Here is a 16,577-nt window from a genome sequence, read left to right as displayed (position 1 = left end):
AGGGGGCGCGCGGTTCTGCAGGGCCTCCTGGAGCCGATGCCGCACGTCCTCTTCCGCCTGCTGCAGGAAGTAGCCCGAGCAGCGCCCGCCTGTGGTCTTCATCTTCTTGTAGAGGGCGCCCATGCGGTCAGACCAGGCCTTCATCAGCAGCGCCTGGTCACGGCCTGTCAGAGAAGCCTGGGTGAACAGGCACAGCAGCCCCGTTCCCAGCACAAAGTTTATCTGTGGGGAGGGAAGGAGAAAAACAGAGGTTACAGCTAGGACTGGGTCACCCAGATGTTTCTGGACAGATCACTCACTGGTTAGGACACAGGTTTTTTCACACTCTAAGGCCCATTGTCTACACAGGGCAGGCATACACAAGCTCTTCAACTATACAACCTATTTGCTTACATAGTCCCTGCATATAGATCAGCTCTTTCTTGGTTGCTGATCAATCAGAAAGTGGTTAAATTATAGCATTTATAAGATATGCAACTGGGAACACAGCAGTACAATATTCCATTCTTTTGATTACAGCATTTGAGCTTTCCACCCTAAGTGACATGTCAGAGGAAAATGACAGCCCTGTCAACATGGTCCACAGGTCCAGTCTTACCAGAGGTTATACATATTTCTTTGTCACACATGGGGAACAAAGGCAATGTCATGCTGAAAAGGGGGATTTAAATATGACAGTGGAGGAATGCTTTACATGATGCCCCTAAGTATAAAGAGAAGTGGATACAGTGTTGGAGGCAGGACCCTGTTCATTCCTACAAAAGGTGCTCAGTGGCACATGAAGCCACAAAATGACTGGATGTATTATCAGATAATAAAGCTGATGAATTACAGTCAATACATCCACGGTTACAGCCCATGGATACAGCTGCATACAGCTAGTAGGCCAGCAGAAGAAGAATGTCATGAATGAACGCAGGGTGGTGTGTTCATCATGCCCAGAAAAACAACTCTGAAAAAAACTAAAAAACTAAAATAACTCTTGACTTCCTGGGGGCTTGGATGCCCCGTCATTGCCAAAAAGATTTTCTCTGGTAGCTGCTTTTTACCATCAGTTTTCATTCAGTGCCCCTACCTGAAACATATCATATTGCAACAGATGTTTGCATTCCATTATTAATTTCTGGCTGCACATGTTACGCAAGACCGCGAGGAACAGCCCTCGTGTTGCCCTCTGTGTTTGCTTTCCTTGCATAGACAATGTAATAGGCCTAAGTTTTGATTCGCCACTTCCTGTGGGCGTGACCATACCTCACACCTGAACTTCCTGTGGGCAAATATGACAAATCTACTGCATCTCCAATAGCGGACATAGTGCTATAGTGCAGCTTTAATTTGTAACTGAGATACTTCTTATCCTGTGTTTCAGACAGATGGGTCGCTTTCACCATGGAGCCCAATTTACTAAAGCCTTTAATGTGTGCAAAACCAATGACATAACCCCTGATCGGTCAAAAGGACTGTGCCAAGGACAGTCTTACTGCTGACCTTGAACACTTAAAATATTTTAGCTGCCACTAGTGGTTTTAGTAAATCTGGACTGAAGTGTAAACTGTCCAGTTGACTGTCTACAACCCCTAAAACCCCACCCGTCTGGGATCTACGTACACACCAACAAATGCAAAAACACTTCCAGATCTGTTTGACAATGGAACAGTGGAACAGAGGCTCACTATAACTATTTAAACAGGAATGCACACTTATTTTCAGTCTCTTTTTTTTCTTCTAAATATATCAAGCAGGTGGTTTCTGCAGTCATACAACAAGGTTAGTACACAATGAAGGGTTATCTTATTTTTTTATATGATGCAACGTACATTAATGGGCTGCCCTGCATCAGATTTCGTCCCTTTTACAAAAACCCTGTCTATGTTCTTGTGCCAGCATGAGAGCAAAGCCCTGCATGACGCATAAACTTATCAGCAATAGTACGTTTATACATGATAAGTGCTTCAAGGTTAACAAAACTAATTGTAGCTGTAGGGTGCCACAAGGTCAAATCGATCTGCCAGTCTCCACACATTTTAATGGCCACTGCGGTTGCTGCAAATAGATCTGGAGTTGCTGTCCTTCTCTCTCAGGACAACCTTGTGCAGCAGAGAGGGGTCGGTGCCGAGCCATAGTACCACACAATGTGACGTCTTAGTTCCATCAATAAACGGCATTGTAGTGCAGTCATTTTATGAAAAAACCAAGGACAAATTGCAAGAGAAGCAAACTCAACTGATTTTGTATCCTCAGTTTGTCCTGAGTGAGGGGGAAAAAAGTCCCAAGGAATCCCATTGGTGGAAAGTTTTGAAAATCACCTATTTATGACCATATATTAGCAAAAAACACTGTTTTTAAAACACGGGAAAGGGGTTCAAAATTTTACTTTCAGATATCACTATAAAAATTCACAAGTTGATTACACACACGAAGACAAGAAAAAAAGTCAATTACAAGTTCTTTGAATTATTCTGTTTACACATGCATATCACACATTATCTGATTTGTTATGCGCTAATAAGGAATATAAGGAATAAATGCCAGAACAGATATTTAAACAGTGAATTAAAGGCTTACTCTATATATAGTAACCTTTTAATTCACTGTTATATAGCAACCTTTTAATTCAAGGTTTAAATTCTGTTTGTCTTTATGTTTCAGTCATTTAGCTGAGAAATGTAGAAATAGCAAGTGAGCAAATATAGCTTGAGTTTCCAGCTGCTGGAGCTGAAGCTGCAGAATTTTTACCTTACGTCCTCCTCCAGTGGAGCTGGACAGGAGTTATGTTTTCACCCCATTCAGCAGGATATCTCAAAAAGTTATGAATGGGTTTCGTACAAAACTTTTGAGTCAGGAAAGAGCTGATGAACTTTTCATGCTGATTGGTCAAACTGTGTGGGCTGTGGGCCTTGCTGCTCACAGAGAGGCACCTCACTTCCGAACGGATTCACAAAACACGGCAAAACTTTGTGGAGAGCTCGATCATGGGACAAGGAGGAGCTGATTAACCCTTCACACTGATTGGCCAAAAGACGTGTGGTGGTGGGTGTGGCCTATCACAGTCCCTGAATCAACCACACACACATAGCTGTTTACTGTTTTAATTTATTCAACAAAAATGACCTGCGATTAAAAGCATAAAAAGTAGCAGTTGACAAAATTTTAATTTGGCCAACTAGGTGGCATGGAAAGAATTGAATAGTTAGCAGAGGTTATGCATTATGGTGAGCGCATCTCTCTAGTTCACTAACTAACCCTAAGAGATGAATGCAAGTCCAGTTGGGTTGCAAACAAATCCTTGAAAAGAGCAGTGCATACACAGCCCCCTTCATCACTAACTTTGTGCTTCAGCTTTAAGACTAATCCACAGAGGCTGGCACCCCTGTGGCCTGAAGTCTCTTATTAATTGGAGCTCTCTGTGGTCTGATCTGAGAGGCTGAGATGAAAAGCCTCTCCCTTGCTCGCCTGTCCTGCTGGAGTGATGCAGTGCCATGCAGAGGTGAAACAGTGGCGCCATTCTGAATGTATACGTTTGTACAAAGTCATCCTTTCTAAAGATTTTACAAATGCTTAGATAAGTTGGTGTTGATGTTAATGAGGGTTTTTGGATTTGGAACAACCTCAATTTGCATAGACATGCAGACAAATAACAACTATGCAGGAGAAATCAAGTTATTTAAACACAATGTAAAAGACTATTACAGGTGCAGGATCATAGCACAGGGCACAATGCTGGGGGAAAAAAAAAACCTTGTGCACAGATTTCAAGCCCAGAATCTTAACCAGCAGTCTGTTGTTCCTCCTCCTGACATACAGTCTAATAATAACTTTTGTACATTCACCAACAGTGCGAGTGTTGCCCTTAAAGGGGAGTTTGCATGCTCAGCACATCAGAAGAAAGACAACAGAAGGTCACAGCTCTGCTAAATTAAATATTCAGTTCGTTTTCATACCGAGAAGAGAGACGCAGCACGGTTTATTTCCCACAAGGCTGTGATGCTTTTTTCTGTCAAATTTATCTTTTTGGCTTGAAAACGGAACAATCCAGTGTTCTCTTCAATGCTTTTCCCCCCCGTACACACTTTTCCTCAGGCAGATTAGGTATATTTGTTTCATTATAATGGAATAGCCTCTGAAAGCCTCATTATTCTTGGATCCAGTGTGATGAAAACTCTATATAAAATGGAGAGGCTGAGTTTTACATAGTTATTTGTGTGTTATCTCCCTCTGTTTCTGTTTCTCTGTCCCTGCACCCTTCTCCTCTGTGTGTGTGTGTGTGTGTGTGTGTGCCTGCATTTGCATTTGTACATGCAAGGGCTCAGTCCCTGTTGAGCAGAGGTGTTTTTTTTTTTTTGTTTTTTTGTTTTTTTCAAAACTAACAAAGATTGCTGTTTCACTTCAGGCTGATGTTAACAAGGGGAGAATAGCAACATATTATAATAACCTCTAAATTAAGAGAAGGTGAAATTTTAATGATGCCCATGGGGAAATCCACCACCCTTTCCTTGCCTTTGCCCCTGCCTGTATCTGACCTGCACCAACCTTGACGCAGAACTCTCTCATCTCCCAGCGTTTGGGCTTGCGGTTCTGCACCAGCTCCTCCAGCAGTGTGGGCTGGTCGGTCAGGGCCGAGACACCCATCAGACGGTTGTGGAGCGCCGTCAGCTGCCGCTCCAGCCGGTAGTCCTGGACGTACTGGAGGAACACCTCTGTCTCCTTCTTGGTGAACTCAGGCTGGGCCCTCACCTGAGATACACAGGGGTTACATGATGTTTTTTGGTGGCGGGGTTATCTGTTGGGTGGAAAACCCCCATTCACAAATAAAAAGTTATATGTATGATTAGTAGTAGTAGTACTAGTATGAATAATTGTAATTAATACATGATATAATCTATTTAATATTTAATATAATATTGATGTAAGGGCTCCTTTACGGCAAAATCGCTTGAGATGGGATCCAGAGGATGAACAAGTTTCAAAACCCCTGCCCAGCTGACCCTGACCTCTGTATCATTTCTTTTAAATACATTTTGAATTTCAATCTATTTCCAGTTGTCACCCTTGAGAATCAGCCATATTGCCAGATTATGGCTATAATGAGCCTAACAACTGTGTGCACAGAAAAATTTGCAGTGTAAACAAGTGTTGATTTTTCAGTGAGCGTTACTTTGAGTTGGCAGCTCTGTTTGTCCACTCAGAGCTGATAAAGCTCTGGGGCGGCTCTTCAAAACGATCTGAAGGGTTAAATCAACTCTAATGTGTCTTGGCTGATGCTGTTGTTGTAACACTGAACACACATTTCAGTTTTTTTTTTATTTTAATTAGACTCATAGGTGAAAATACTCTGAATGCTTCAAATAAGGAAGCAGACATTGTGTATCTACATATAGCCATTCTGAATACAACGCACTGTGGGAAACTGGATCTCTGGTTGTCACTTCGAGGGCACCTTCACCTTCCTGTAGCCTTGCCCTTCCCAAAAAAAACTAGGAAGGCATTTGTTTAAACTGCTAGTTACACTTAAATCCAGCCATTTCATGTTTTCCAATATTATCAGGTTAAACAGGCTGAAATAGATGTGTCTTCTCTAAGTCTGAACCTAGCACAGGGGATCTCTGGCTGCCCCGCGTCCTCACCGCTGTGCCCAGCTGGTAGTACACCACAGCCAGGTCGTCCTCCAGCTGGTGGACCTCCTGGTCGCTCAGGAGGCCGTGCCCTGATGCCCCGAGCTCCTGGTCGATGTAGTCCAGGTTCTTCCTGGCCAGCTCTGTCTCCTCCGCCGTGCTGCTGCCCCCCAGATAGGAGCAGATGCCCTGGACCAGGACCCTCATCAGGACCACAAACACATTCCACATTCATTTTCACTACAAACTGATACAGCACTAACTATGATCTGATCTGATATGAATGTATACAGTCATGCTTGCAATTTTGTATGAAAGCATCCACCAGTTGGGTTAGTTAAATCCACATTGTTTGTATAAAGAGAAACTCAAACATCATACACACCTCATGGTCTGCATGTAGCCCACCGGCTCCAGAACCTTCCCAAACATCGCCATGGCTAGACTGCTGTGTCCTGATGATCAGATGTGGAGCTGTGAACAAAGCAACACTTTATACCAACTACATGAGAACTGGTTAAAAAAAAAAAAACGTAAAATAAATACAGAAATTGAAAATATTGTTTCCAAATAATTTAAATTTGTGTAACTGTATTTATAGCTCTGATAGATACATATGTGCCAAGTAATTTGGAGCCTGTGGAGCTCTTTGTGTGACTCACCTCACTTCTTCTTTGTCCTGGTTTGTCTTGACCTTCAGTGTTTCTCAAATATTTATACTCTCCTGAACAATCAGCATCTGATAAGATGTCTCCACCTGCAGCTCCCTCTGAGATCTAGAGGATGATGTGAGCAGGGTAGCAGAAGGCTACAAATATAATACATTTGTAGTTAGGTATTCTTCCAAATGTCTCTTGGGTTTTATGGTTATCTCATCAGTATTTTGTTGCAAAGCATCACAGCTGAACGCTCCTGTGGCTCTGGTCCTGTCTGTTGTAATGCACTCTACTGCCGCTAGGTGGAAGCAGAGTTTGGTACGCACAGATATCAACGGGAGTGAAGCCGCTTCCGCTGAATACCGGAAATGGCGCCAAAATCCAAAAAGCTTCTCCGCTGGCGAGGAAGCGAATGAAAACAAAGGGGCGGCGGTGTCAAAAGTCAAAGAAGTGGTTATTATTTGGCTTTGGTGTGCGATAATTTGACACTCTTAAATGAAAATGGACCCAACAGGGCGCTTTTTTACCAAGCTGAGGAAGCTAGCGGGAACTTTGGAGACAGAAACTGCCAGGCTTCAGCTCGCCTTTGAGAACCGCAGGAGCGATGACAGCGATGGTGAGTAACACACAGCCAGGGGCATGGCCAGAGCACGGAAAAGTCATTTATTTAAGTTACATACAGGCCTCTTGTTGTTTCAGAAAACGCCGACAGAGCCATGCGAGCCTATCACGAAATGAACTGTGAAGTCAGGGAGCTGAAGGTAACGTGACATGTGTGGATCCAGCTCAGACCCCTGTTTCCTTTTGTGTGGTGAGGATTGGGTTTGCAACCAGCAGCCCACCCTAGCTACTAGGAGAAAAACACACAAGACCTCACAGAAATCTATACGAGCTGTCAATTCGGCATAGATCCAACAAATCAATTATAGTATACCATAATGAATCTCTAACATGAAAAGGCTTTCCAAAACAGTTTATTCTGCCAGTAAAATGGTGCACAACCTGTGTTTAGGTGGCGTTACCCTGTGCTACAGCCCTTCTTACATCTGTAATGGCCTAGTTGATCGACCGTGCACTGTTGTCATACAGGTGCAGTTCCAGGATGAGCTGGCCCAACAGAGAGCAAAGGAGGATGAGGTGAGCTCCTTCATAAAAGCCTGCAGGGTGATGGAGCAAAGGGTGACTGATGACATCCAGAGGCTGAGAGGACACTGGCAAAAATATGGCTACCAGCCTCCCCAAGACAGCCACGTAGCAACAAGTAAGTAGAACAGTAGGGACTACAGGTTGCTGTTATCTGTCTATTTCTGGATTTGAAAGTGTCACACCTCTGTAGATACCTTTATGAATATGCTGTTGCTCCATAAACTCTTAAATAGAACCAAGCACAAACTCTGAACATGTGCTTCTTGAATATCAGCCATGGCTCTTTTCTCACCATAACCACTATTTTGTTATTTACACAGACATTTCAAAAGCCTATATGGCCATTTGCCTTTTGGTGTGCAAGCCATTTTATACTGAAGTTGACCAAACATCAAAAAGAAAACGCTCCACTGAAATTTTAAATGGCACTAAATGAAACCTTTGACTGCACATATCAAGGTAAACGGAGACACTAGCTGACTTTAATGCATCTCACCCAGAGGTCAAAGGAGATGAAGGAGCAGAGGACGGGGAGGAGGCTGATCCAGCAGGAGGAGATGAGGGGAAGCAGGGGGAAGCTGGAGCAGACTTCCCTCTTTTGTCACCCCCGAACGTGGGACCAGTGCCCTCCACAGACCTGCTGCGAACCCCACAGCTCTCTGATTACGGCCTGTCGGAGTTTCAGCTCAAGAGAGTGCTTGGCGGAGCAGAGCTGTACTCTGAAACTCCCTCCATGCCGGAGATGAGCCTCCCTCATCCGTTGCTATGTATGCCCATGGTGCCACCCACGCCTGTAACACCCAAGTGCATGTTGCGCATGGATGAGGAGGACGAGCTGCACACGCCCCAGATGCGTGACTTTGGGATATCTGAACACACCATGTGTTTCAACAACGATTTCACCATGGATCTGCATCGCAAAAACATAGAAAAGATCGAAAGGTAGAGTGTCTGAATGTGTGCAAAAGAAAGGGAGTGTGCAGGTGAAAGTGATGTTTTTGCCAGTGCTGTATGATTTTATGTTTTGACCTAAATTCCCCTGTCTTAAACCATTTAGAGGGGTACTAAATGGATAATTCTCCCATTTTGAAAAAAATACTGAGTGCTGGATACTGGCTGGATGCTCTGAATGCCAGCTCTTAGTCTCCTGCCATTGAAGTGGACTTGAGTGGATTATTATATGGTGATTTTTAAGAATGTTAGCTGGAGGGACGGGGGCAGACCTAAATAATATCATTTTTCAAAATGGATTAACTTTCCCTTTAATACCACTTTAACCTTTGGGCGGCATTCACACAGAATCCAGCAGTTTGTTGTGTGTCTGTCTGCTGTCTGCCTGTTTGGTCTGATCGCCGGCTTTCATGATTGGCCACTGGAGCGTGACGTCTAGTTGCCCTCCTGCAAAACTTGAATCTGGCTCAGCTTCTTGACGGACGGCCATTGTATATTTTGTTTTTTTTTACCAGATAACTCTGTGGCACACACTGCTGGCACCGTGCAGAGCACTACTGTTACTGCTGGATTGCACGAATTTGAACAGTGTAGAACATAAGGCCTTCAACACAAGCCAGCAGATACAGTATATCATGGTTACTTAGTGGTGTAGGGTAGTAAGCCTCTTATTGCCCCGGTAACAGTGCCCCCCGTTTTGCCTTACAGACCAAAACAAAACCTGCCTTTGCCACCTGAGAACTCTGGGATGGAGAGCGTGCAGACACGAGGTATGAAACAGTTAGACTTTCCTTCCCTTCAAGGCTGGCTCGCCCAAACACAGTTGACTGTTTTTCATCCAGAACATCAAGCTGCTGTGACAGGAAACAGTCACCCTGCTGACGTGTCCTTGAGCAATACACTAGCTCTCTGCCAGCCGGTGCAGGGTTGCTGTTCTCTTTTGACCCTGATCACTGACCTCTGTGGGTGACAGGTCAGACATCAGGGTCTTTAAAAGCATCTTCACTTTAACATCTGTAGCTATTACTTGTCTTACATTTCTTAATACTCTCCTGTATGATAGTTGTGGCGTCACTGGATGTTTCTTTATTCTGTTTACTGTCAGGGCTCTGGCTTTTGCACTTGTTACTGTGTTGGTCAAATAGAAATTTAGCCCAAACTGTTAAACTATATATATATACAAGTGAATATTAAATAATACTACTTAGAATTTTCCATTACTGTGTTCATTATGGTTAAAAGCTAGAAAAAGCCAAGCAGGCAGATTTAATATTTGCCATCATCCAATAAAGTGGTACGTCTCAGTTGAACTATCTACACTGGTTGTGTTACGTGTGGAGCAACTAGTCAGATCTGTGATGGACGGGGCGCTAAGCAGAGCAGCCAATGCCTCCATTCAACACGGCAGTTACATGTCATCCGTTAGTCCCTTGGCAGCAGTGATGACGTAAATCATAAAAACCATATGCAAACATTTGTTGCTATCCCACCAGCTACAGGAGGCCCACTAAATTATGTTGTACTCGACTGTTTCTATTTCTTTCAGCAGACAGCATGGAGTCACCTGAGCCACCTGTGTTTTGCACTGCAGGGTTTAAGATCCCCAAGTCAAATGCTCGCTCCTCTCCTCCTCCACCAGGGGGTGGTGATGCACACCACGCCAGCCTGCCCACCACCCCTGAGCTCCCAGCTTTTCAAACACAGTACATGAAGACACTGCTCAGCACCAGGAAGGTACCAGTTGTTTATGTGTTAAATGAAATGAAATCAAGAAGATGCATTTCACTTAGGAACGTGTGACTAGTTCGTCTTGCTCTTGCTCACAGGGTGCCAGAGTGCTGGAGCCTACTGAAACACGAACTGATGATGAAAACCAGATCCCTGATCTCCCATCACCCTGTAATCAAGCAGCCAGCTCCAAACAGACCTGGGAATACGACGTACCAGAGACATCGATCAGTGGTGTCGAGGACATGCAGATACCAGAGATGCCAAACCTGGAGTCAGTTTTGGGACGCTCTTTGCAAAATGTAAGGCCAAAAATGTAATGTCAAGAAAGTTTTTTAACCATGGGGGCGCTCTGGCTGCTGTGTCCAGTAACCAAACCCCAGAACCAAATCTCTGTCAAGCCTGACATCTGATGGTGAAAAAAGGTCTTGTGTGCGAGGTGATGCCACCCCGTTGTGGCTGTAGAAAGTGACACCACCTGGCACCAAAGACTTGGTGCCTTATTTTCACTATTACAGGGTGTCTTCAGGTCCTTAAAGGTCCTTCTTAAACTTTGAATTAATGAGGTCTCTAGTTCAACATTAACATTTTATCTCATGTCTTTTATCAGACATGAGTTCAAACACTGAACCTAATACTTTCTCTATGCTAAGATTTAACACTTTCCAACCTGTTGGGAGAATTCCTGTTGTAGATTAACTCTCATATTTTACACTTACATGTGTACAAGAAACCAAACTATTCATTTCATTATCTGTAGAGAGAAAGCCACAAAAATCTTTGGACTTACTTGTCTCAAGATCTGTGAAAAATGCGTTCTGAAACTGACCATATTCCTACCTAAAACTGTCCTCAGCACAAGACCAAATATACAGTACTTACCTGCGATGCTCATACCAATAACAAACATAAGATTTTTCCAAAAATCTGTCTTACATTTGGTTAAAATTTATCTTCAAAAGGTCTTAAAAAGCATTAACACATTAACTTTAACTCTCATACCTGTCAACACCCTTTTTCATCCATCTGCTTCTTGTCAAAATAACTCGGAATTTCTGATGTTATAAAATCTGAACCTGATACTTCTTTTATACCTACCTGTCATATTGATTTGTAGAGAGAAATCAAATAAAATCCTTGGACTTGCATGTTCTAAGCTCTGGGGGGAAAAAGCCCTGGCTAGATTTATTACAGCAGCACAGTACTATCTAACTGCCTTAGCGCTGGACCAAATATATAGTGTATCTGCAATGCCTATTTGAATAAGAAAAAGAGGATTTGTCCCAAACTCTGACTGTCTGAAATCTTATTATTAGATATCAGGTCTAACAGAGATTTTTGGTTTGGGTTTCTTACTGTTAAAGAATAGAATTGTCCTTCCCAATGAGGTTACCTGCTTAAGTCCTGCAGCCTTCTTACCAGATCTGAGTGATGGAAATGATCATTTCCTGGCCAGGCTGATGCCAATTATGTGAAACAGCAAGGAGACATGACACTTCTTAGTTTGGTCAGGCTGCATTTGGCAGTATTCGCTCACAATTTGAGTTTTGTTTTTGATTGGGTCTTGTGTTTGAAGTTGCAATTAAAAGAATGTACATTACCACTCAAGCTGCTACGCGATCAGCTACAATGTGATTATCATTTGTTTGTTTCTAATTAGTGCCATCCAGCCAGCGTCGGATGGCACCTTAGTTTGAAGACACAACCACCTAATTATCTGATTGATAAGCTGCTATAAGATCAGCAGAGCCTTTTCACAGTTATCCTCTTAATGTGATGTTAGCCAGGCTTATACTTTGCTGCCCAGTGGATAACACATCACAACCTCAACTATGGTTAAATATGGTTTAATGATACTTAGTTTTAATTTTCGTAGAGATGATTAACACGAGGCAAGAGAAAAACAGTTTGTGATTAGTTGCTTCTTCTAGTATTATTTGTAAAAATAGATCTTCACTGTCTGACAAAACAGTCCAGCACATTTGAGTCACAGTTATAGTTTAGACACTGTTTTACAGAAATATCTTAACTGTTGAACGTCTGTCTCTCTGCCTCTAGAGGGCTTCAGGAGTGACTAAGAACCTTACTGGGTGTAAAATGGAGGGTATGGAGCCCTCTGTTCCCAGCATGGAGCTCGATGGACCCACACAGGAGTTCAGCTTGGGGACGCCCCGGGTCAGAGGGCACTACCAAGAACCCAGCACCCCAGAGATGCCAGAACTCAGCTCTGTTACACAGGACATCTGTAAAGTAAGTCCTGAATTTGCCAGTGAACAGCCAAGTGAGAACATAGACACCAGAATCATGTATGTGTCCCAGCTGAATCATTCACCTCTGTGCTCCAGGCTAACGAATTAACAAACACCCAGAGTTCCCTCAGTTCTGACATAGTCAGCTATGTATGTCTAAAAAAAAATCACCGTTTTTGTACCATAGTCAGTAGCTGAAGTTTTCTATTTTTGGGGTAGCCTCAAATACATTCACAGCCTGTGTGTTAGATGCTTTTTCACTGATAAATTTATTTTGCTTTTGTAGCTTCTGTCCCAGACTCAGCCGAAAAAGGACAGTGTGAAAGTGGTGCAGCCTCATTCCAGGCCAACAGGCAAAGAAAACAGGTAAACACACTCCAAAAAAAAACAAAAAAAACCTAATTGTGTAAGTGGTAATTATTCCACTTTGTAGAAATGATGAACACACGTGTAGATTAGGCCAACAGTAGCTTTCACAAAGTTTTGGCAAAATGGCAGGCCGACATACAGAGTGTAATTGTATTAAGAGTCTTCTAGTCTCAGTGGCTGCTGAAATCAAGGAGGGATTCTTTATTGTCCTTGTCCATGACATGTATGACTGAGTAAAAAGGCGGCTATTTATTTATATTCAGTGGTTTTTAGATTTGTGCTCTCACTTGTTTCTTGTAAAGACTTTCTTTGTGCTGTCCTAATCAAATTTCTGCATCTAGTTTTTATTCAGAGTTGAGTTCTTCCTCTGTCATCCTTTCAGAGCCCTGAGTCTGTCTGTGGTGTCGGAGAGTGAGTTCCACAGTTTACCCACCTACCTGAGGCAGATGACTCTGTCCAGCCTCAACCAGGCCATCCACAACATCAACAGCGCCATCACAGACAAGTGCCATGGTCAGTGGGAAATTTCCTGACTTTTGATACAGCACATGCCATGTGGTTTATCCTGTAGCATATACAGCGCCATATGTGCAGATATTTCCAGAATGTGTGGCACTGGCAGGAATCAAGCCTCTAATCCCAGTATTAATGGAATCTTGCTGTCTGGGTTAAAATAATCCGCATTTTCCGTTTTGCCATCTTTCCATATAATTACTGTTGTAATTAGTTTGCTTTTTAGATGAGACATCCTGCATTATATATAATTATCCTAAAAACAGCATCGCAACACAGACCAAACTCGTTTTTTTTTTTGTTGTTGTTGTTGTTTTTTCAATCCATTAATCTCCTCCAGGGATTATGTTACTACACATATCTTACGTTTGGATTATTATCATAATAAACAAGCGATATCACGCATGATGAGTTCTTTAAAGGACATCTAATATAGGAATTTAAATTTTCTTTATCTATATACATATCTGACCAAAGATGTTGAATGAAGACTGTTAGTTTGAGTGGTTATTTATTTATTTATTATTAAGGATCCCCATTAGCTGGTACCATAGAAACCAAGTCTTAGTCTTCCTGGGGTCCACAAAGAACAACAACAAAAAATACAAAACAGTCAGTCGCATCATCTACAAATACAATTCTAATATACCTGATGTTAAAACAGTTAAAACAAACATTAAATAATTTTCATAAATCTAAAAATTCATTTTCTTAGAATAGGCTTCTTAACAATCTGTCCTGTTTACATTGTAGTGATACTCTAGAAGAGCCTGTCTGAAACCCCTCACTAAACTCCTATAGGAATTTACTGTGGGAAAAAAACAAAAAAAACTTTGATGAATCACATTAATGGACACTGGCCAGAGTTTCAGGTTGTATCTGTGTGCTCATCAAATAATCGAGTTAGAATCAAAAAGCAGTGGCTAGCCAGCTGACAAACTATAAGTTTCAAAGGAAATGCATAAAAAGTGGAAATGTGTTGTGGTTCTTTAAATGAAGGGAATGTTTACCTGCTATTCATGTCAAAATGGCTGCTGTGATAAAGGTCCATATATGCCCCTGACACTGCTAATCCTACTGCAGTTTATCCATTTCATTTTCAGTGAAGAGCTAGTTGCTGTTGCTCATAAATCAGTTAAAAAGAAAATCACAGCAAGGTCATGTTTAGAGAGGGGACATTTATTTATGCAGCAAACGGCTTCCATTGCCTCTTGATGTGCGGTATTTGTTCACAGCGTGACTCAAACCTCTGCTCTGCAGCACCAAATAACCATTAAAGTTGAATACACAGTATCATATCCAAGTCATTACTTGAAAAGGATCAAGTGCAGACACAGGACTATTTAATCTCAGGAGTTAATTTACACTGTGAGGGAGGCTGTATTACATAGTATCTGTAATATCACCAGGCCCCTCTAAATACACAGCATTCATTTATGTACCCCCAACTGGATTAGCTGGATTCAAACATAATCTGGTTCAAGAGGCATAACTGATCATTGGCCACTGGCAGCTATGTGCCACTGTGCACCCGCCCTCAATCTGGCTACAACCTTTAGCCTCCACTCATCCACCAGCACGTGGCTGCCAGCGTTTGATAGGCACAGTATTATCTGATCTGCTGCCTGTAAAAGATCCAGTTCAGGTGGCAAAGTCATTTCACTTTGGGAATTGGTTTACAGCAAATGAGGTTCATGTCATGCAGGTAGAATGGTTTAGATGTGGTATTTTGAAACTATAATGTACTATACTGTAGCTTTTCTACAAAACACATTCGACAGTATACAGCATAGTTACATTTACATTTTATGTATTCAGCTGATACTCTCGTTCAGATTTAGGTCTTACAATTCCTAAATCGCAGATATTACAAGCAGTGTTGGAAACCATGCTAGAGCCCGACAGATACTGGATTTTTGGGGCCAATGGAGATACTGATATTGGGGAGTAAAAAGATTTCCAGTATCGATATATTGGCTGCTATATACATAAACCCACATTTTTTGCAATGATCCCTCAAATGTGGTTGTGAAATACTTGTGACAAAGCTATGTAACGGAGACTATAAATTAAAAACACACAAATACATCTATATTTTTAAATATATTAATTACCCTTGAATTAAGAAATTGGAAAAATGATCACATATTCATTTCTGAATTACCCAAAACATCTTTTACTGCATTATGTTCTGTTAAAAAAAAACAAACAAACAAAAAAAAAAAACAAATTTCATATCAGCACATATTTTACAACTTACATGCCGATACCAGTATATCTGTGATAAGTCAATATCTGCTGATAATTTTGGCCAACTAATATATCAGTCTGGCTTAAGTTACAAAGTGACATGTTACTGTAATTTCACTACTTCCGGTAGTAACTACAAATAAGTACTAATTACTTTTGTTGCCTTCTGACAACTAATTAGCAAAACAGCGGTGACAAAGAGCCTATGTGTGTATTAACAGAACTGAAGCAGACACAAAAGTTACTTTTCCAAGTAACTAATTTTACATTCAGTAGTTGATAAAGTAATTCGGTTACTTTTGAGAGATATAACTATAACTAATCCCAGTTTTCAGCAACTTGCACAAGTTTGATTACAAGCAACCAAAACTAAGGTATGCAAAGGTCAGAGGTCACAGGACAACAGTCATATGAGAGAGTTAGGAAAAGAAGCAACAAACTGGGAGCTAAGGAGAGTGGTCAGAAATGATTTTAATTACAAATAGCATGGTTAATATGGATGTTACTGGTGGGATTGTACATGAAGTGATTATATGCCTTGTGTTGTTGGTGTGTGGTGCCCTCTACAGGAGAAAAGGCAGAGTTTCAGATGGATGAGCTGAGGAAGATCACCGGTGTGGGAATCACGGCTCCGATATACTTCCTCTGTCTGACGGAGCTCAAGAGACTGGAGCTCGTTCATGGTGTGGGGATCAGCTCGGTGTACAAAGTGATCTCACGCATCTGACCATCACCTGGACAGTCGGGACTCAAACTAATCACTTCAGCTTGGCCTGCCAGTACCTGTTCTTACCCTGACTCCCAAAAACCTGCTTGGACCTTTAACATAGATTAAGAAGCACTCGGGATTATAAAACCTCACTGAAAGGAATCAGCTTTTATATGCATGATGACTTTTAACCTCAGAGTTGTAAATAGCTGTAATACACGACTAGTCAGTGATATGCACTTAAGCAGTTTTATACTTTACATGTAACCTGTCTTGTGTAGCATAACATATGATTACATACATTTCTGACATGAACTCCATCAAGCGTGTTCTATCTCCATTTAAATGTGGTATTTAGACTCTGAAAATCAAGACACCCAATCACTTCACAGTA

At 41.9% G+C, this 16,577-nt stretch overlaps 1 protein-coding gene across 3 annotated transcripts; it reads left to right on the top strand.

Moving 5' to 3' along the window:
• The first annotated feature begins 6,638 nt into the window (after nucleotides 1-6,638).
• Nucleotides 6,639-16,497, top strand: ska3 (spindle and kinetochore associated complex subunit 3). 3 transcript variants are annotated; one of them, XM_030080907.1, is made up of 11 exons: nucleotides 6,639-6,884; nucleotides 6,968-7,029; nucleotides 7,358-7,529; nucleotides 7,915-8,356; nucleotides 9,074-9,135; nucleotides 9,957-10,099; nucleotides 10,192-10,395; nucleotides 12,152-12,343; nucleotides 12,629-12,708; nucleotides 13,094-13,224; nucleotides 16,044-16,497. In XM_030080907.1, exons 1-11 carry the CDS (start codon nucleotides 6,764-6,766, stop codon nucleotides 16,199-16,201), a joined length of 1,767 nt encoding a protein of 588 aa, XP_029936767.1. In that variant the 5' UTR covers nucleotides 6,639-6,763; the 3' UTR covers nucleotides 16,202-16,497. The 3 variants fall into 3 exon arrangements, with proteins under 3 accessions (XP_029936767.1, XP_029936766.1, XP_029936765.1); XM_030080906.1 differs by having other exon boundaries at nucleotides 9,915-10,099; XM_030080905.1 differs by having other exon boundaries at nucleotides 9,912-10,099.
• The last annotated feature ends 80 nt before the right edge of the window (nucleotides 16,498-16,577 follow it).

Source organism: Myripristis murdjan, chromosome 21 (genome assembly GCF_902150065.1).
Source record: "Myripristis murdjan chromosome 21, fMyrMur1.1, whole genome shotgun sequence".
In the NCBI taxonomy this organism is placed as follows: Eukaryota; Metazoa; Chordata; class Actinopteri; order Holocentriformes; family Holocentridae; genus Myripristis; species Myripristis murdjan.
Note: the sequence above shows the minus strand (reverse complement) of the source record. Positions and strands in the feature narration are given on the sequence as shown.

Coding starts and splice junctions, on each gene's coding strand:
- ska3 (XM_030080905.1), top strand. CDS start 6,764: ATGAAAATGGACCCAACAGGGCGCTTTTTTACCAAGCTGAGGAAGCTA. Junction 7,030..7,357: donor GTGAAGTCAGGGAGCTGAAG/GTAACGTGACAT, acceptor GTTGTCATACAG/GTGCAGTTCCAGGATGAGCT. Junction 12,344..12,628: donor TTACACAGGACATCTGTAAA/GTAAGTCCTGAA, acceptor TTGCTTTTGTAG/CTTCTGTCCCAGACTCAGCC.